Source organism: Primulina eburnea, chromosome 1, assembly GCF_022965805.1.
Source record: "Primulina eburnea isolate SZY01 chromosome 1, ASM2296580v1, whole genome shotgun sequence".
NCBI classification, from domain to species: domain Eukaryota; kingdom Viridiplantae; phylum Streptophyta; class Magnoliopsida; order Lamiales; family Gesneriaceae; genus Primulina; species Primulina eburnea.
Window position 1 is genome coordinate 9128590 of NC_133101.1, and position 22996 is coordinate 9151585.

Sequence of the window (22996 nt, forward strand, 5' to 3'; positions counted from 1 at the left end):
TAAAAACATTATGCCAAAAACGAGATTAATAAAAACACGATCTTCAGCCAACATTTCCACGCGTATTGTCTGCAGATGCCTTCAACAATCACGACAACATGTAAAACAACACTCTTCAAAACAATGGCTTCCTTGTTGATTTTTTATATATGAAAACCATGTTGTGTAGTAGTGAAAAAGTAAGCAGTCACCGAACGTCCAAGCTTCAGTTAAACACCAAAAGTCTTTTTCCTTTGCTTGCTTTTTTGTTTATAGTTTTCTTGTGTCCTAGAGTTTATCTTAAGAAGGAATCCTACAAGATATGGAAACCAATTGTTTTATTAGAAATAAACTTTTTTTAAATTATAATATCATATCATAAAATCCTATAAAGATCATATCTAGAAAAACAAAACCCTTAATTAATTTTTTTACACAATCTTATCAATAAGAAATAATATTTAAAAAATTATTATTTTAAGAAATAAATTATAACTTGAAAATCAAAACTGATTTTCTTTTCAAATTGAATACAAGGTAGTTTTAATTTCATCGACGAGTGGTGGAAACTAAGTGACAAGTAACATGGAACATGTATGGAGAACATACATATACAGACATGGATATGTGTGGTGGGTAAATTTTGGCACATGTGTCGACAACAAAATTTGATGTATATATAGGTGGTCCACATGCAAAAGGATTATTGATAAATGCTCCATACATCAAGATCAGTAATTAAATGTCACATGCAGGATTTTGTTATGGTAGGATATATGTAAATATATATGTTAAAGTTGGTATGGTAGGATAAATGTAAATATATATGTTAAACAGTGAGTCTCATGTGAGACCGTCTCACGGATCTTAATCTGTGAGATGGGTCAACCCTACCCATATCACAATAAAAAGTAATACTCTTAGCATAAAAAATAATACTCTCTCGTGGATGACCTAAATAAGAGATCCGTCTCACAAATACGACCCGTGAGACCGTCTCACACAAGTTTTTACCTATGTTAAAAGAGTTATGAGGAAGTTAAAAAGTGTGAGTTTTTAATTAGTTTGATGAAATATTGTATGGAGTTTAATAATTTTTGAATATGTTATGGTGTTTTCAAATATTATATTGGCTATAATGTACAATATTAACAGTTGCATCACCAGAAAGAAGCTTATCGAAATCTAAGTTTATAAAAACTTATATTCAATCAGCAATACTGTCACAAAATAGACTAAATGAGCTAGTTATGATGTTGATTGAAAAAGAAATTGTTTGACAACTAGATTATATAGATTTAATAAATATTTTGCATCTAAAACAACTAGATTAGTAGTATTTATGTAATTATTTCAAATATTTATCGACTTGTTTTTTATGTATATATTATTTCTGGTGTATTTATGTATTTTTTATTATATTTATTCTTTGTTAGTTGAATTTTACCGCTATTTATCACAACAAGATGGTTTATATTTAAATTTTCGCTACAGGCTCCATCAAACAGAGATACAGCTCTACCCTCTTGATGGACACTTCATATCACGCCCCGACCCCTCTAGAAACTACATCGTACCCATTCTCGTTTTACGAAAAATGGTTAACTCAAGTTACTATACGAGTCTAGCGTAATATTTTAAAATTTTATTTTCAACTAATGTGGGACGAGAGTATCACAATCACCATTCCTTAAGAATGTGATGTCCTCGTTGCGGCCTGCCCTCACAAGCACCGTGAATCTAGAGATGAGTCCTACATGTTCAAGAGACGGATCTCGTATTGTAACACTTTGTCCCGTAGATTAAAGAGGTGACTCTCACCCACAAAGAACTTTGCCTCGCATAACACTTATTTCTCGATTTTCTTGCTGATGATGGTCTCTGATATCATTTTGTCAAGCTCCGAAACAAGGTGAAACACCCCACTTAAATAAACATTTTTAAATTTAAAAATAACTCGACATCAGCGGAAGCATTTATCTTTAAAATAAAATATACTGTATATACGTTGCAAACATTATCTTACAATACATACAATACATAATCTCAAACATCTAATTCAAATAACATTATTACATATAATAAAATACATGCTATTTTTAAAACTTTAAATGTTCATCACACCCCAATAAAATCATTAACATATTCAAATAAAACTTTTCCAATACAGTAGCTATATGACTTCTTCCCCTTCGACAATCTGGTTCAAATCTTTTTATTACCTGCATCACATGACATTAACTGAAATGAGATAAAACTCAGTAAGTAGAGAACTTTACATAACAAATACATATTTATATGGCTTGGCTTGAAACATTGCAATGGCAATAAACATTGAATAATATCATCTTCGATGAACAATAATGATAAAATCGATATAGATGGTATATCATAACATGAATTAAAGGAAATGAAACAATAGCTCAATGATCTGTAATCTGTGAATGCTATCTCTGTTAATATATATAAATATATATCGGACTGTGAGAGATAACCATGAGAGGAAATGATAGTCTGTAACTTGTAATCTGTGACCTGTGAATGTTATCTCTGTTAAAATATATATAAATATATATCGGACTGTGAGAGATAACCTATGGATAGTATCTCTGTGATATATGAAAATATATACCAGACTGTGAGAGATACTCTTCATGTGATTGGCCAATGACATGCATGAATTACTATCATTCCTTGAATTGTAGCATATGAAATTCATTTGGACAATTGAACAAACACTTGATAGGCACAATAGCTTGCTAGCTTCTTTATCAATGAAATCGATAAAATTCTTGGATCAATGAATATATATCAACAAATATGGCAATAACATGTCCATTAAAGAAGCTAGACATCAATAAAAATGGCTTGGATACATATATATCATGTGAGCACAAGGAATAGCCTCTACTTACGACCCAATCAACACTTGGTGGCAAAGATGACCTCAAAAGAATCCCTACAACAATAAACACCATAAAATCTATGAATTAACACCATATATACATAGATCCAAAAATTCAACTCAAACCTTCAACCCAACAATTCCTTGCAAAACCAAAGAATAACTAAGATCTTACCTTGTAGCTTGCACCTAGACTAGGAGATGCTAAGATTTCCTCAAAAATCCTTGAACTTGGTTGAAGATTTGGAAGAGAATTTTGGGGAAGAAGATGAGAAGGAAGCGTATGAGAGAGAAGGAGAAATGAAGGAATGAAGATAAATCTCAAAACCAAGCATAAAAATCAATCCCCAAGCTTAAAATCGTGATTTGAAATAACACTTTCGTCAAATAATGCAGGGCAGCGCACCCGCGCTCGACTGTGCAGCGCTGCCCCACGCAGGCAGCGCACCCGCGCTGCACATAGCAGCGCGGGTGCGGCGCTGCTGCCGCACAGGCAGCGCACCCGCGCTGCATATAGCAGCGCGGGTGCGGCCTGCTGCCGCATAGCGCTGCCAGAACGCAGGTGCGGCCTGCCCTCGGCCAGGCAGCGCCCCTGCGCTGCCAATGGCAGCGCAGGTGCGGCGCTGCTGCACCCGAGCGCTACTCCTCCGACACGAACTCCTAAAAACATCCTTTCTTGACTTAATATCCAACCTTTTCTTATTCCACTAAATTCTTATGAATTATAACAACCAAACTCCTTCTATAATCAAGCATAAAACATCTCCCAAAACTTGATCATATCAATATATGAATATCTCTTAACCATAACACATGAAATCAATGATCATAGCACAATAAAAACTTGGGATATTACAATCTCCCCTCCTTAAAAAAAATTTCGTCCCCGAAATTACCTACTGTCGAATAGATTAGGATAACGTTGCTTCATCTCCTCTTCCGGTTCCCACGTGGCCTCTTCAATCACTTGATTTCTCCATAGAACTTTGACAATGCCAATTTCTTTGTTCCTTAACACCTTAACTTTACGATCAATAATTTGAACCGGCATTTCATCATAACTTAGGTTAGGCAAAAGCTCCAATGACTCGTACCGAAGAACATGAGATGGATTCGCAAGATACTTACGAAGCATAGATACATGAAATACATTATGAATTCGGTCCAAGTCCGGTGGCAATGCAAGACGATAGGCTCGGTCTCCAATCTTATCTAGAATTTCAAATGGTCCAATGTATCGAGGACTTAACTTACCTTTCTTGCCAAATCTCATAACTCCTTTTAGAGGAGCTATCTTGATAAAAACATGATCACCAACCTCAAATGCCAAAGGCCGTCTTCTCACATCGGCATAACTTTTCTGTCTAGACTGAGCTGTCTTCATTCTTTCTTGAATTAACGCCACAACTTCTGCTGTTTGTTGAATCAACTCAGGGCCCAACATCTTTCTTTCACCTACTTCTTCCCAATACAAAGGAGATCTACACTTTCTTCCATATAAGGCTTCATAAGGTGCTAAGCCAATGGAAGACTGATAACTATTATTATACGTGAATTCAACCAATGGCAACTTGGAATCCCAACTCCCAGGGAAATCAATTGTGCAAGCTCTTAACATATCCTCAAGAATTTGAATTACTCTTTCTGATTGTCCATCGCTTTGACGATGGTAGGCGGTGCTAAAGGCTAACTTCGTGCCTAAAGCTCGATGTAAACTTTTCCAAAACTCTGATGTAAATCTTGGATCATGATCTGACACTATAGATACCGGTATACCATGAAGTCTCACAATTTCTTGAATATATACCTCGGCATATTGATTCATAGAATATGTTGTCTTGACAGGAAGAAAATGCGATGACTTGGTCAATCGATCTACAATCACCCAAATAGAATTGAAACCTTTCTGAGTCCTTGGCAATCCAACCACAAAATCCATTGTGATGTGTTCCCATTTCCATTGCGGTATAGGCAAAGATTGCAATAATCCCGCCGGTCTTTGGTGTTCAATCTTAACCTGCTGACAGGTTATACATTCAGAAACAAATACTGTAATATCTTTCTTCATACCTGGCCACCAATAAAGACGTCGAAGATCTTGGTACATCTTAGTACCACCAGGATGTACAGAGTATGGCGCCGTATGAGCTTCTATGAGTACATCTCTTCGAATGTTATCACCTATAGGAACACATATTTTACCTCGAAAGGTCATCAAACCATCACGATTCAATCCAAATTCAGAAACTCCTGTTAATTCATTACTCCTTTTTAACTTCAATAACTGAACATCGGACTGTTGTTCTTTCAAAATTCGATCAAACAAAGTTGAGCGGAGAACTAATGTAGATAATCGAGCCACTGTCCCTGAAGATACCAAATTTATCTCATTCCTTTGCAAATCAAGGAACAAAGGTTTAGAAATCATAGCATTCAATTCTGAACTTGACTTGCGACTCAAAGCATCTGCAACTACATTAGCTTTACCAGGATGATAGCTAATGGTGCAATCATAATCCTTGACAAGTTCTAACCATCTCCGCTGCCGCATATTCAATTCTTTCTGTGAAAACAAATAACTCAAACTTTTGTGATCCGTAAAAATTTCACATTTTTCGCCATAAAGATAGTGTCGCCAAATCTTTAACACAAACACCACAGCTGCTAACTCCAAATCATGAGTAGGATAATTTTTCTCGTAGTCCTTCAACTGACGAGAAGCATAAGCTATCACTTTCCTATGCTGCATCAGTACAACAACTAACCCCAATTTTGAAGCATCTGAATAGATAACAAAATCTTCAGTACCACAAGGAAGTACTAACACAGGGGCAGAAGTCAACTTATCTTTCAACTCTTGAAATGCTTGTTGACATGCTATAGTCCACTCAAACTTGACTGACTTACGAGTTAAACTCGTCAATGGCAATGCTATCTTTGAGAAGTTCTCTATAAATCTTCGATAATATCCTGCTAAACCCAGAAAACTTCTCACCTCTGAAACTGTCCTTGGAATGGACCATTGCATAATAGACTCAATCTTAGAAGGATCTACAGAGATTCCTTCTTTAGAAACATATGACCCAAAAACGCCACTTGTTCTAACCAAAATTCACATTTCTTGAACTTTGCATATAATTGTTTTTCCCTCAACAATTTCAACACAATCCTCAAATGATCTCTATGAAGTTCTCGTGTCTTAGAATAAATCAAAATGTCATCGATAAAAACAATTACAAATGTATCCAAATACGTCGTAAAGACACGATTCATTAAATCCATAAACACTGAAGGCGCATTGGTTAATCCAAAAGACATCACCAAAAATTCATAATGTCCATACCTCGTTCTAAAAGCACTCTTTGGTATATCCTCATTTCTCACCTTTAATTGATGATATCCAGACCGGAGATCAATCTTCGAGAACACTGTGGCTCCTTGCAATTGATCAAAAAGATCATCTATCCTTGGCAAAGGATATTTATTCTTAATAGTTACCTTGTTCAGTTCCCGATAGTCAATACATAATCGCAATGATCCATCCTTCTTTTTCACGAATAACACTGGAGCTCCCCAAGGTGAGAAACTAGGACGGATGAAACCTTTATCTAATAGCTCCTGCAATTGATTCTTTAATTCTTTCATTTCAGTAGGAGCCAATCTGTATGGAGCCTTAGAAATTGGGGCTGTACCTGGAATTAAATCAATAACAAACTCTACTTCTCGATCAGGTGGTAATCCAGGTACATCCTCCTCAAATACATCAGGATAATCCTGAACCACGTCAATGTCCTGTAATTGTATTCTACTTTCCTTTCTTGTATCCAAAACTGAAGCTAAGTAACCAACACAGCCCTTGTGCAACAATTTAGTGGCTTGAAGACAAGAAATAATAGGGATACTTAATGAAGAGGTAACACCAACAAATAAATCCTTCTCATAATCATCTGCTAAAAATTTTACTGTCTTGCTAACACAGTTAATCACAGCACGATAAGCAGACAACCAATCCATACCCAATATCACATCAAATGCAACCATTGTAATTACAATTAAATCTGTATACAACAATCTGGATCCCATCAACACAGGACAAGCCTTAAACATACTATTTGTCCAAATTTCTTCTCCAGAAGGCAACACAATATTAAATTCAACAGGCACCAGAGTAGGTTTAACAGATATAGTATGCATAAACTCCTCAGATATAAAAGAATGTGTTGCACCAGTATCAATTAAGGTAAGTGCTTCTTTGCCCAAAATGAAAATATTACCTGATATGACTGAAGCATCAGGATTTGCGCCCTCTTTTGTGATCGTAAAGATTCTTCCCTGAACTTTTCCTTTTCCAAACGAAAGAGGACAATTATATACTGTGTGTCCCATTTCCTTACATATATAGCAACGACCACTTCCGATTAAACATTCTCCTTTGTGTGGCTTTCCACACTTGGGACACAATGGTCGTTCACTATCTGTAGGAGGCAAAGGAAGCCTACTACGCTGCTCCATCTTGCCTTTGCCTTTATAACCTCCTCGAACATTTACACTTGAACCCTGACCTTTAGCTTGAAAAACTTGTCTCCTCAACTGTCTTTCCTTCTCTATCTCTTGCTCATCATGTTCAGCAAGTAAGGCTCTTTCCACAATTTCTTGATATGTCACCACCTTGGACATATGCACATCCCTTATAATTTCGGGCTTCAACCCACGAAGAAAGTGTTCACCTTTATCCTTGTCATTCTTGGCAATAAACGGAACAAATACACAACCTTCTTCAAATTTCAATATGTACTCAGCAACAGACAAAGAAGCCTGTCTTAACTCAATAAATTCTTTCACCTTCTTGGCCTTAATTTCCCTTGAAAAATATTTGGCATGAAATAAATATTTAAACTCGTTCCACTTCAGTTCTTTTACATTAATAGTCACTTTGGTGGCTTTCCACCAAATACGAGCAGCCTTGACCAACATAAACACAGCACAACCAACCTTCTCTTGATCAGTGAATTTCAAATAGTCGAAGATAGCTTCCAAAGCTTTGACCCATTCTAGTGCTACTAATGGATCAGGACCACCAATAAATTCAGGAGGGTTCATCCGCCTGAAACGATCATAAGCACCATTTTCAGAACTATTTGTCGTGCCTTGAACTCTTTCTTGAACTTGACCTTGGATCGTCGTTTGCATAGTCAATAACTTTTGAATCTGTTCACCATGAACCTTAGCTTGCTCTTGTAATAACTTAGTGAATTCATCTACTACACGAGTAGTCTTGTCTGTGGGAGGGGTACTATCATCCCCTTCAACATTCTTACGCTTGGGAGGCATTTCCTATACATATGCTCACGTTAACATGGATAGGATGAAAGAATACGTCAATGGCAATGAAATAGAATCAACTGTCAATGTTAAAATCAATAGATGCAGGATCGAAAACATACCAGATTGTCCTAGGCAGAAGAAGTCATATATGGTCCAAAGAACTTTGCTCTGATACCAATTGAAACACCCCACTTAAATAAACATTTTTAAATTTAAAAATAACTCGACATCAGCGGAAGCATTTATCTTTAAAATAAAATATACTGTATATACGTTGCAAACATTATCTCACAATACATACAATACATAATCTCAAACATCTAATTCAAATACCATTATTACATATAATAAAATACATGCTATTTTTAAAACTTTAAATGTTCATCACACCCCAATAAAATCATTAACATATTCAAATAAAACTTTTCCAATACAGTAGCTATATGACTTCTTCCCCTTGGACAATCTGCTTCAAATCTTTTTATTACCTGCATCACATGACATTAACTGAAATGAGATAAAACTCAGTAAGTAGAGAACTTTACATAACAAATACATATTTATATGGCTTGGCTTGAAACATTGCAATGGAAATAAACATTGAATAATACCATCTTCGATGAACAATAATGATAAAATCGATATAGATGGTATATCATAACATGAATTAAAGGAAATGAAACAATAGCTCAATGATCAGTAATCTGTGAATGCTATCTCTGTTAATATATATAAATATATATCGGACTGTGAGAGATAACCATGAGAGGAAATGATAGTCTGTAACTTGTAATCTGTGACCTGTGAATGTTATCTCTGTTAAAATATATATAAATATATATCGGACTGTGAGAGATAACCTATGGATAGTATCTCTATGACATATGAAAATATATACCAGACTGTGAGAGATACTCTTCATGTGATTGGCCAATGACATGCATGAATTACTATCATTCCTTGAATTGTAGCATATGAAATTCATTTGGACAATTGAACAAACACTTGATAGGCACAATAGCTTGCTAGCTTCTTTATCAATGAAATCAATAAAATTCTTGGATCAATGAATATATATCAACAAATATGGCAATAACATGTCCATTAAAGAAGCTAGACATCAATAAAAATGGCTTGGATACATATATATCATGTGAGCACAAGGAATAGCCTCTACTTACGACCCAATCAACACTTGGTGGCAAAGATGACCTCAAAAGAATCCCTACAACAATAAACACCATAAAATCTATGAATTAACACCATATATACATAGATCCAAAAAGTCAACTCAAACCTTCAACCCAACAATTCCTTGCAAAACCAAAGAATAACTAAGATCTTACCTTGTAGCTTGCACCTAGACTAGGAGATGCTAAGATTTCCTCAAAAATCCTTGAACTTGGTTGAAGATTTGGAAGAGAATTTTGGGGAAGAAGATGAGAAGGAAGCGTATGAGAGAGAAGGAGAAATGAAGGAATGAAGATAAATCTCAAAACCAAGCATAAAAATCAATCCCTAAGCTTAAAATCGTGATTTGAAATAACACTTTCGTCAAATAATGCAGGGCAGCGCACCCGCGCTCGACTGGGCAGCGCTGGTGCAGCGCTGCCCCACGCAGGCAGCGCACCCGCGCTGCACATAGCAGCGCGGGTGCGGCGCTGCTGCCGCACAGGCAGCGCACCCGCGCTGCATATAGCAGCGCGGGTGCGGCCTGCTGCCGCACAGCGCTGCCTCTGGCAGCGCAGGTGCGGCGCTGCTGCACCCGAGCGCTACTCCTCCGACACGAACTCCTAAAAACATCCTTTCTTGACTTAATATCCAACCTTTTCTTATTCCACTAAATTCTTATGAATTATAACAACCAAACTCCTTCTATAATCAAGCATAAAACATCTCCCAAAACTTGATCATATCAATATATGAATATCCCTTAACCATAACACATGAAATCAATGATCATAGCACAATAAAAACTTGGGATATTACACAAGGCCCTCGCGACTGTAAAATATACACCTATAGAAACTACTTCACATCCATATTTGATTTATGAAAATGATTAACTCAAGTTGCTATATGAATCTATTGTAAGTTCTTATGACCCCTTTCATGAGCACGATAGGCGGACCCAAGATTTTTTTCGGCGGACAGATAGCCATAGATCACAAATATTTATATATATATAATTAAAATATAATGACGAAATCTAAAAAAAATTTTAAAAAAATTTTGATCTAACTTATAATGTCCCCTATCAATTGAAATTAATTAATAATAATTATATTCGACAAACTAAAAATATATATCAATTTTTATATGAGCAATTAAACTATAATTTTATAATAATCTTACATTCGATTAATTGATAAAGACTTTGGTTGGAGTATCGAAAAATAGCAACATAAATGAATTATTGTAAGGAAGAAAGACAATATCTTTTCATTCTCTAAATGTGTGTTGTTGGTTAATCGTGGAGAGATTGGGAAGATATTTTATTATTTTATTAATAATAATTATGTGTACAATTTTAAAAGCATCGAAAATAAAATTTCACATCAAAAGGGGGACAGCTGCCCTATTCTTCTATGTGGTGTCCATTTACGATGTTCATGAGATGTCCAACAGAAAAGCAGTGTATCAAAATTATCTATTTATTATATAAATAAATATGTGATTTTATAAGTGAATTTCCATTAATCTAATTCTCGTTAAATGTTAGCGTTAATTGTGTTTTTTTTTTCATTCATTTTTTAAATATATGTGATTATTAATATTTAGTGTTTTTTTTTGTATCTATCAATATTATAGTATTTAATTTTTTTTATGTAATGATTTAGATTTTTTTATATATTTTTTCATTACATAAATTAGTATGTGGTCTTTTTTACACATACCCACATGTTATTTTTAATTCTTTAGAACTTGTTATTTATCTCTCTATTATGTAAATTAAATTAATTAAAGTTTATAAATAGTTATTATTGAATTGTGAATTTTCTTTGGTATCTTATTAATTATTTTTCTTCATGTCCTCGTTAATTTTTTTGTGGTGTTGGCTATAACTTATGTGTTTTTAAAAAATTTTTTTGTAAATATTTATATTTAAAAATTAATTTAATAAAAGATGGTCAAAAAATTTATTGTAATACACATTTTTTTAATAAAAAAGAGTTTATAATTTTTAAGTATCTTTACCTGTACGTGACTGTTGGTTAGAATTTATTTGTTTAAATAAAGTTTTTTTTTACAACCAACATTTTTTTGTGATTTATATTTATAAATTATTTGAATAAAACAAGTTAAAATATCGCTGTGATTAGAGCCGTCAATTTGAGTCGAGTCTGTCGGTTTGACCCACTCCGCCAAACAATTTAATTGGGTCTGTTAAGATCGAGAAAGAGTTTAGAGAGGAGTGTGAATGAATTCTTTCAAATTTTTGTTTTTTAAAACTTTGATTTCAGCCGTTTTTGAGGCGGTTGAAAAATCTTCTCAAATGGTTGGAAATGTAAACCACTATCAAGTGCGAAAAACGGTTCACAATTTCCAATGACATCTTAAAAAAGTTGACATGCATTACAAAATGAAGCTGGAAAAGTATGTGCTTGCAAGAAATTAACAACACAAGGCTTTTATGGATGTTCGGAGATTGAATACTCCTACGTCACCCATTCTTTTTTTTCAGGAAGTATTCCACTAAAAGACTTTGGCTTTACAAACTTTTTGCAACAGCCCATTCCAATCAGGACTTATCACACTGCATGTTTTGGAACTTTTAGTGATCACTTTACACTTCTGGATTTTAAGAACACTTTGTTCACCAGACACCACAACTTAACCAAATAACCAAAATGGTACTGATATGAATAATCTGATTTTAGTAGCACGAAAATGATCCTTGAATGATCGAGTATCTTTCTGTTCAAAGCGTGCTAATTGAGCGATGAATCAAGTAAAGCTTTGAGTGCTCTCCGAATCTTCAAAGTATGCAATCAGATGATAGTTTTACAGATGTGAAAGGAGTTGTTTTTTCTCTTGCTACTTCTCTGTTAATATAGCCGATTGTTCCAATGGTCGGGAAGGACAAACAACGTTAACCTGAGCCCCTGAATAGATGTGTATCTGTCATCTTTAAGAGCATTAATTGTTCTTTAATCGATTCATTTAATATTCTTTTTGCTTAACATAGTTCTGAATCACATCTTTTGAAGAGTTCTCTTTTATGGTAACTGTTTGCAGTATCAGAACTTTGTAGTCTATACATGATCTCCCTTTTCTGGGATTTTGAAATGAATGCAGATCATTCTTGGAACTGGTGTAGAGATAAGTTGATTTTCGAGGCGGTGTAATTCTTTGAATGTCTAGAAGCGGTCAGAGAATGTCTTTCAATAATTGAGCAATAAATAGCTCTCTTTAATGATCCGGTTTTGAGAAAGATCATTCAAGTCCACACTTCATTTTATCCAAACGATTGAATTTGTAGGCGGTCTGAAACTCAAGCGGTTAGTCTTCTTGTGTTTTAGCCGATTGGAATATATTCCAGTTGCTGTGCTGGGCGGATGAACTGATACCTGTTACATATACGAAATACAGTTGTTCCCTGAAACAGTGAAGTACTGTCTTGATTTTGTCATACACCAAAATTCTTGGGCAATAATGATTTCTTAACAATTTTCTCCTTTTTGGTGATGACAAAACTCAGCTGCAAAAACTATTCAATACAATGATATTTAAAGAGATAAGAAAAAACAAAACATTGTATTTCATTAAGTAAATGAAATTACAATCCAAAACAAAATAACTAACTAAATGGATACAACAATTAATGTTTCTTTTGACCTGAAATTTGTTCTGCTTTGGCCCTTTTCTTCTTTTTCTCTTAATTATTTCATTACAGATAATTCTGCTTCTTGAATCTCCCTTTGTCGTTCTCGTTCCCCTTTTTTGACATCACCATAAACAAGAGACTCCATAATTTCCGTGAGTTGAGCTCCTTGGGCATTCATACGTTAGTCGACATGTTCTTGCAGACGATTCATCTGGCTTGAGAGCTCAAGACACATGTTTAGATATGTAGAATTATGTTTTTCTTGACGTAGGGAGAAGCTGGCATTCATGGAGGAGAATTTGTTACAAACATCTGACGCCATAATTTTAAATATCTTTACATGTAACTGTTGGCTAGAATTTATTTGTTTAAATAAAAATATTTTGCAACCAACATTTTTTTGCGGTTTATATTTATAAATTATTTGAATAAAACAAAGTAAAATATCGTTGTGATTAGAGCCGTCAATTTGGGTTGAGTATGTCTGTTTGACCCACGATGCCAAACAATGAAATATTGTCAGCCCATTTAAAGGTGGGCCTAAATGAGCATGCACGGATTTATGTTAAATATTTATATATCTATATTATCAATTTTCAACCATACTTTTCTCATTAGTATTTATTGTATTTTTTTTATTTCTACCAACATCATAATATTTTATTTTTTAATCTAATTATTTAGATTTTTTATTTATCTTTTCATTACGTAAATGAGTATCTGGTCTTTTTCATGCCTACACACATATTAATTTTAATTTAATTAATTAGATTTTTTCTTTATCTTTTCATTATGTAAATTAAATTAATTAAATTTTATAAATAACTCATTGTGAGTTTTCTTTGTTATCTTATTAATTGCTTTTTTCATGTCCTTGTTAACTTTATTTTGTGGTATCGGTGTTAACTTATGCGTTTAAAAAAATATTTATTACAAAGGTTTATATTTAAAAAATAATTTAATAAAATATGATCAAAAAATTTATTGTAATATACATTTTTTTATAAAAAAATTTATAATTTTTAAATATATTTACTTGTGACCGTCGGCTAGAATTTTTTTGTTTATATAAATATTTTTTGCAACCAACATTTTTTACAGTTTATATTTATAAATTAGTTGAATAAAACACGATAAAATATCGTTGTGATTAGAGACATCAATTTGGGTTGGATCTATAGGTTTTGCTCATACAAACAATTTAATTAGGTCAAGTTGAAATTTGTCAACCCATTTAAAGGTGGACCTAAATGAGCCTGCATGATTTTATATTAAATATCTATATTTTCGATTTTCAATCATGGTTTTCTCATCAGTATTTGGTGCTTTTTTATGTCTATCAACATTATAGTATTTTATTTATTTTTTATCTAATTATTCAGATTTTTTATTTATCTTTTATTCTGTAAATTAGTGTTTGGTCTTTTTTGTATGCTTACCCACATGTTATTTTTAATTTAATGATTTAGATTTTTTTCTTTATCTTTTCATTATGTAGATTAAATTAATTAAAGTAGAAATAGTCCATTATTGAATTATGAATTTCTTTGGTGTCTTATTATTATTTTTTCTATTCATGTCCTCGTTAATTTTTTTTTTTGTGTTGGTTATAATTTATGCGTTAAAAAAATATTTTTTTCAAGGTTTTATATTTAAAAATTACTTTAATAAAATATGGTCAAAACATTTATTGTAATATACATTTTTATTAAAAAAATTAATTTTTAAATATCTTTACCTGTGACTGTTGGTTAGAAATAATTTGTTTAATAAAAGTTTTTTGTAAACAACATTTTTGTTGGAACTTTTCAAGTTCGCAATCTAGCTTTTGATGTTAACAAAACTCGTTATTTTGTATTAGTAATAATCTACCTTAATGTGCAGAACCTAGGATCAGTCACGAGCTGTCTACATCGCAAACTGAAGATTCAACTTATCACACAAACTGAATCAGTCTAACTGTTACGTCAATTGAGCAGGCCAGCTGATTTTCTAGTTGATAAGTGGTTCAGCAGGAGAACCTCAGAGGCCTGGCCAGCCGAAGGAATGTTCAACTGATGAAGAAACCCAGCTGATCAGTACAACTGAACGAGAGTGAAATCAGTTCATCTGACGAGTCAACTGATATCACCAGCCCAACTGAAGATCAGTTCAGCTGACTAGTTCGAAGCATCAGTCAGAATCTTTCAGTTGTAGATCAAGACAAGCTCTTTCTAATGGATTCCACCTATACACAAAGGTAAAAAGTAATTGTCCAGTCAAAAGACAATAATGGACGTTGTATCAGAACATTAAAGACAAACGTTTCAGAAGGGCAGTCGAAAAATCGAGACACAAAGTCAAAGAAACGAATTCAAAATGCAACGGATACATTAAATGAGTCTCACTGTACAATCTAACTTTGCGCCTATAAATGGAAGATGAAGATCAGTGAAGACAGAGAGAGCTACAATGCAAATACCACAGAGAGTGTGGTAAAAGAAAGGCACGCTTATCTGCTCATCAATTTTCAAGAAACAACTAGCCCAGAGGGATACCAAAACCATATCAACTTAGTTTAGAACCTTATCTCTCTCAGTGTGTGAGAACATCCTTGTTGGGTTCTCACACACAAACACTATCACCACCACTCAAACATAGTCTTGCACAAAGACTTTAAACTTGTGTATGTAGTCTTTGACACATACACGTTAAAGAAGTGTTGGCTGGAAGGTGCTTTCTTCAGTCGTAGCTAGAAGTTCAGTTTAGGCAGTAGTGTAAGTCCTAGCTGAGTGGGTTTGTACAAGTAGTTGTATAAATCAAAGTCTTCTAGTGGATCCTACCCGTGGAGGTAGAAGGGGTGACATAAGAGCAGTTGAAGTTTCCGAACATTCATAAACATATTTTGTGTATTTAACTGATTAACTGTTGTTTTCAAATTGTTTGAATCATTTAGAGTATCTGTCAGTTCAGTTGTCACCATAACTGAATTGATAAATGCAAAAACTAATCTACCATTTTTCAGTTATTCAGTTTATATGAGTTAAAATATTTTCTAATACAACAGTCTTCTTCACGAATGATTAGTTCGAGTTTCTTCCGCTTGGTTTTAACCAAACTCGGTTTAATTCATCGGTGTTAACATTATTAGAACACGAGCTATTGCAGCTCATTGGAGAATATAGTGTTCGAAATGCCTTCAAAGGCACTAGCACACTCGATCTTTCAATTTTTTGTGGTTTATATTTATAAATTATTTGAATAAAATATGGTAAAATATCGTTGTGATTAGAGCCATCAATTTGGGTTGGGTCTATTGGTTTGACCCAATCCGACAAACAATTTAATTGGACCAAGTTGAAATTTTGTCAATTGATCTAAATGAGCCAACACGATCTATATTAAATATCTATATATCTATATTATCGATTTTCAATCATGTTTTCCTCATATAAAGGAGAAAATATCGCCTTGATTTTAAATTGTGGTGTTTCTATCTTGTCCATAGATTACGGGTTGTTGAGATATTTTGGTAGTTACTGAAAATCGAGTGTCAAAGTTAACATTTGAATTGTATTTTTGGATTCTTGACAATATGTTCGTTTGACATATTATTTTTTTAAGTTATTTTTATCAGTATCGTGAGGGATAAACATGTTTATTGTAATATATAAATATTATCATCTCTTTAAATTCATATTCAATGTTTGACATGTTATGTGTCTTCGAAAAATAAGGAACAATAAATTCAAGCAAACGAATACACAAATATCAGGCGAAACCAGAATTATGTGGTAGCGAGAATTAAAATATAAATCAATAAATTTTTAGTGAATTTATTGATGTTAAGATGCATAACAAATCTTCTATCATAATATATAAAATTTCAACCTTATAAATGAAATAAATCAAACATATATAAAATATACAAAATTTCATTATAAATACAATCAAATAGTTTATTGTAGTTTTGTTTTATTCTACAAGAATTCTTATCAAACTCAATGATTTTTGACTTAATATCTATAAAATCAGCAAATTAAAGAGCGTGTCAATCAAATTAATTGAGTAACCACATATTCGTAAATTTTCTAATTAGTTTTTTATCTTGATAATGTTTCGAGTCCTTGTGAAATTTTTTTTTAAAAAAATTGATAATTTATTTCATTTAGTATTTTAAATCACAAGACATCGTTACTATAACTAAAGACAAAATTTTTTTTTAAACAAATGTTCATAAGGACTCAATAAATAACTCATATGGGAAAAAAATTATCAACATATTATATTGGAACATTCTAATTAATTCAGCAAATCTTTTTGAACTAACACAATTGTTTCATAAGATATTTATCACAATTATTTATTAGTATCTTAATCTTTAAATCTGAATTATGATATATATTTTTGTTGGGTGCAATAATTGTCCCTGCTTGGTAGAGCGATCGAACCGTGGTGCTTGTGCTGCTGTGCGGTTTAAAAAGATTTGAGTTGCACCATTACTACTAGCTATAGCTTTCGGTAAAGCGGTAAGCACTCGGTCCTACAATTGGTATCAAAGCCAAGGTCACGGGTTCGATTCCCATTGATTGCAAGGAGTGCAATTATTGGGAGGGAGATTGTTGGGTGCAATAATTATCCCTGCTTGGTAGAGCGATCGAACCGTGGTGCTTGTGCTGCTATGCGGTTTAAAAAGATTTGAGTTGCACCATTACTACTAGCTATAGCTTTTGGTAAAACGGCAAGCACTCGGTCCTACAATTTTTTTTCCTAAAAGTTCTTAAATAATAATTTAACACATTTATTTGATACTTCAATATTCATATTTTAAAATATATTAATTTTATATGTATATTGTAAGGGTGCAATAATTCTGATCTTGATTATAAAAATTCAATAAAAATTATTAAAATAAATTAAGTCGGACATAAAAATTTTACAATTAAACAAAAAATAGAAAATAAAAACTAAATAAATGTTTATTACTTATAAATTATTAATATCGACTTCTAAAGATTGAAATTGGTGAGAGTGGAGATTACTATTTACTAAAATAATCAAAATCTAATGTTTGAATGAGTCACATAGGTTGATGTCTACACTGTTGGGTTAAGCATGAATGAGTGAGAGTAGTACTGAGATAAGTAACTGATGCAATCCGGTTGAAATGGATGAGCAAGGTCGGGTGCTCCACTGGATCAGCTATCAGTATGATGAGGGAAATAAGAGCAAAATATTCGGATCAGAAGCTTTCCTCCCTTGGACAGGCAAGAAGATCTGCGAACAAGAAAGTAACCACGTGAATGGGTGTCGGAGGGGTGTCCGGTGTGACCACTCCGATGCTTAAGTCAGTGGAGGACCCAAGCTATAAACCAATGTAACCAGATGATGGTTGTGAGATTGGTGTGGAAGTTGATAGTAAATGAACAATAAATGTGTGTATTCAATATCTGAATAGACAGTAAATGCAAAGATGGAACCTTATATTTATAGCAGAGGATATAACGACGACCTCGTTCTTTGTGTTGATCATTAATTAAGTAAGACGGTTGATTATACCCTATTATTCTGACATGTCAAATCTCATACTAGTCTCATCCAGCCTACCTGATTTTGTCAACCACTTGTATGGGTGTCAGAGATAGGTCGGCTACACACACCCTACTTTGTCGGCGTAATTAAATGCGGCACTTATATCGAAGCAGCCCTGGAAGAAAGCCTTCTGAGTACTTGCATGAGAGCCCGGGCACACAATAGCCCGGGAAGGTTACATCCCTGGTGTTCCACGGCCCGGCCTCTTCACAGATTCTCCCTGTCAAGTCGTACTCTCCATGTCCCGGGTAGTTTGAGATCTGGATTTTTACTCAAATTGTCGTCTTATTGACCCGAGTAGCCCACGACCGGGGTATAATCTATCTTCCTGACCCGGGCACTCCATGGACCGAGACATCCTGAGCATCATCCATGACTCGGGACGTCCCGGGGTATTAGTGACCTTTTGGGAAGTTCTCATGCGTCAAGCTGGTGGCGTTGCGTTGATAAGTGCATTTTATGCACTTAAATTATCTTTATAAATCATACAGACTGTTAGTCTTTTTGAGCGGAATTACGCGCTTTTGTTGTTTTTTGGTGTGATTGCAGGAATCTAGGTGCGGATACAACACGTGCATGAAAACAAGCTAAAATGGCGCCCAGGAGAAGAAGTGGGAGCAATGCCTCGAAGGGTGGAATGCAGTAAGTCCCGCGCACATGCGCGACTTATTCCCGCGCACATGCGCGCCACTGGCAGAAAGATTGGCGCATATGCGCCCCCAAAGACGCGCACATGCGCGACCCATACAGAGAGTTCAGCACATATGCGCCACTCAAGCTGCGCATATGCGTGAGAGACAACATGCCACAACCCGAGAGCAGAGACAACAAGCCAATGGGCAAGCAGAGATATCCAACCGGGAGATCAAACAAATATTAGAAAAGACAGTAAAGACAAACCGGAAGGATTGGGCGATCAAGCTAGATGATGCATTATGGGCATACAGGACTGCATATAAGACACCTATCGGGATGTCGCCTTATAGGTTGGTCTTTGGGAAAGCTTGTCATTTACCTTTGGAACTGGAGCACAAGGCATTTTGGGCTGTCAAAAATTAAACGGGCGAACAACGACTGCTGCAGCTGAATGAGATGGAGGAGTTTAGGAATGATGCATACGAAAATGCCAAGATATACAAGGAAAAGACCAAGAGATGGCATGACAAGCAGATTCTTCGACGACTTTTCGAACCGGGGCAACATGTGTTATTATTCAATTCCCGACTGAGGCTGTTTCCTGGTAAGTTAAAATCACGATGGTCTGGACCATTCACAGTGGAAACAGTGTACCCACATGGGGCAATTGAGCTAAAATGCAAAAATGGTGAGACATTCAAAGTCAATGGTCAGAGGGTCAAGCATTACTTTGGAAATGAAGTGCGACACATGGACAATATCCCACTGGGAGAACCAAAGTAGACTGAAGAAAGTCAGGCTGATGACGTTAAACCAAGCGCTGTGTGGGAGGCAACCCACGTTTATTTAATTTTTGCATGCGTTTTGTTTTTATTATTTTATTTCGATTCCTTAGTTTATTAATTTTAATGTTCTCGATTCAAGTATTAATTTGCATTTTGTTATTTTTTGTGCAGGTATTTAAAAAAAAAGCAAAGATAGTATGCCCTGCGCACACGCGCGACGAATTTTCACGCACATGCGCGACATTGGCCGAGAGCTCGGCGCATATGCGCCATTCCGAGCGCGTACATGCGCGATATTTACAGAGAGGTCGGCGCATATGCGCCAATCCGGGCGCGCATATGCGCCACATTCCAACATGCCGACAGTAGCTGCGGCGCATATGCGCCACTTTAGGTCGCGCATATGCCCGCGACCTGTTATATAAAAAAAAATCGGCCACTCGAATCAGACAGCAGCCCCCTCACCAAAAACACTGAACCCTTGTCCTCACACACCACCGATCGCTGCCGCCACTCGAAGAAAATCGGTCGCCGCCGCTCAAGCACCGACCCAAATTCCGGCACACTCCTAATTCCGGTCATCCTCTCGTTCAAGTAAGGGGTTTCTCTTCAGATTTTGTTAAAATTTTCAGATTTCATAGAAATTGGTTCAAGTAATTTGGGGGAACTCTTGATATCGTGAAGTGGGTACGTCGAATTGGTATACATTCTCTGTGACTGGGTTGTACGTTGCATTGATTATTGGATTTGTTGGTGTGGTGAGATATTTGCTCTGCTACTTGATTTGTTGAATTTAGTTGGTGTTGGTGTGAATTGTGATACATTAATTGAGATGGCCCCAAAAAAGAAGTCAAAGAAGGGTGTTTCTTCCTCTTCGAGCTTTGATTCGCACCGATTTTGGAATGAAGAAGCCCAATAGGTGTATGAGAGCTCGATGACTCAGTCGATTATCCCAGAGAGGGGATTTAATTTATCAACATTACGTGGTTTTATTAAGCGTGAACTGCAAAGAAGACAATGGGTTGAATTTGCTCAACCGCCTCTAGAAGCTGTGATTTCTGTCGTGCGAGAATTCTAGGCCAATCTGCGGATACGGCATGATGAGTCAAAGGTACTAGTGCGAGGTAAATTGGCATCGTTTGATTCTCAGACGATAAATACGATATATTAGATGCCAAGCCTCGAAGAAGATGAGTACAGTGCATTCTTAGACGACGGGGTTGATTATTCAGAGGTCATCCGGACTGTGTGTCAGGCAGGCGCCGTATGGAAAATGAGCGCGAGTTGTCCAATCTCACTGAAGAAATCCGAGATGAACCCTAATGCAAGTGCGTGGACGTCATTCGTGTTGGCTCGGGTTCTCCCATCCTTGCATTACCACGACGTAACCAAAGACAAAGTTGCGCTTGTCTTTGCTATCTTGATGGGCAAATCTGTTAACTTGGGAAGAATAAGATATGGATCGATCATGAGAGCCGGCATTGGATTAGCCCCGGTCGCCCTTCCATGCCCTCACATTGTCACCGAACTATGCAGACAGGCCGGCGTCTCTTGGTCGCCTGATGAGCAAGTGCTTAAGCCGAAGGCTCCCATCATTGCTCCCTATATGCCTCCCGTTGATTCAGATGACGATGACCTGCCACAGGCACCGCTTCCACCACCACCACCACCTGCAGGAGTCCGATAGCGCAGGGGAGACAGATTGAGACGACTAAAGATTGAGATGCAGGATCAGAGGCAGTTACTAGTCGAGCAGCGCCAGGTGCTAGATTCACTTCAGTACCGCACAGACCACTTTATGGGATTCATGATGGATTTCACCTCCGTGCTTGCTCAGCGTTTCCTGCCTATAGGTCCAGATGATCCCATGTTTCCCCAGCCGCCTGCATGGCCACCGCAGTACCCAGGACCACCACCGCAGTATCCAGGACCTCCTCCACAGTACCCACCCCAACACATGGATGAGGATGTCGATGATGATGACGGCGAGCATTGATGCTCGTCGTGTGAGGTATGCGTGTCCCATTTCTTTCTTGTTTATACATTGAGGACAATGCATATTTTAAGTTTAGGGGGGTGATTTGATTATTTGATCTGAGTTGATTTGTTTCTTTGATGTTATTTTTTATGTTTATTTAATTAAAAAAAAATTGTTTCATTTAATCTTTATGTTTTTCTTTTCGTAGTCGTTAATTGTTTTTGTTGGAATTGTGGAATTAAGGTAATAACCAAACAATGATGAGAGTTGACCCGAAATTCATGTTGTTCCTTGATTACGAATCCGAATGCATGCTATCTTTACTTAACCATTTAGACCTTAATTCACGATTGCTATGATTTTTGATACACCCGATGTCGAGAGAGTGTTCATGTGGTTGTGATTTGAAATGAATGAATGGACTCCAAAACCTGCATGTTGATTACTTGTTGTTGAGTTACATGTTCACTAACACAAAAATGATTCAGGCAGTCTTTAACTTATGTTGGGCCTGTTTTTCCTTGAATAATTTGTCAATTGTTAGCCCTTTGAGCCTAAATGAGAATGAGTTGTGGAATTCTTTTTGTTTGAATACCCGAAAACATGATCTGTCTGTATTTGTTGATTGGTAAATTGAAAGTAGTCTAGAACTTAGTTTGGCACTCTTCGAGGCGAGATACGGGTATTGTGTGACTTAGGGATGATTTAGGCGATTTTTAGAACGTTTGAGCCTTTCAAGCCTACCCATAACATCATATACACCCTAATGTCCCATGTTTGAGCTTAATGAAAATCGAATGGAGTGTGCCAAGGCACACAAAAGCCCCCATTCGTATCAATTCTAAACTCCTACGTCAACTACCAACTTTTGAGCACATACACTAATACCTACCGAAAACTGAGAGAAAACGAACTGTGTATCACTACAAAAGTTCTTCTCCTTTGTGTGCATATAAGAATATCATAAAAAGGTGAAAAGAAAAGAGTAT

At 35.6% G+C, this 22996-nt stretch overlaps 2 protein-coding genes across 2 annotated transcripts; one reads left to right on the top strand and one right to left on the bottom strand.

The window, feature by feature from the left end:
* Positions 1-3776: 3776 nt before the first annotated feature.
* Positions 3777-8215, bottom strand: LOC140803531 (uncharacterized). Its single transcript, XM_073159442.1, has 3 exons — positions 6487-8215; positions 4955-5350; positions 3777-4345 (listed from the first exon to the last, which is right to left on the bottom strand). Exons 1-3 carry the CDS (start codon positions 8213-8215, stop codon positions 3777-3779), a joined length of 2694 nt encoding a protein of 897 aa, XP_073015543.1.
* An 11485-nt stretch (positions 8216-19700) lies between these two features.
* Positions 19701-20027, top strand: LOC140803540 (uncharacterized). The gene has a single exon (XM_073159453.1). It carries the CDS (start codon positions 19701-19703, stop codon positions 20025-20027), a length of 327 nt encoding a protein of 108 aa, XP_073015554.1.
* Positions 20028-22996: the final 2969 nt, after the last annotated feature.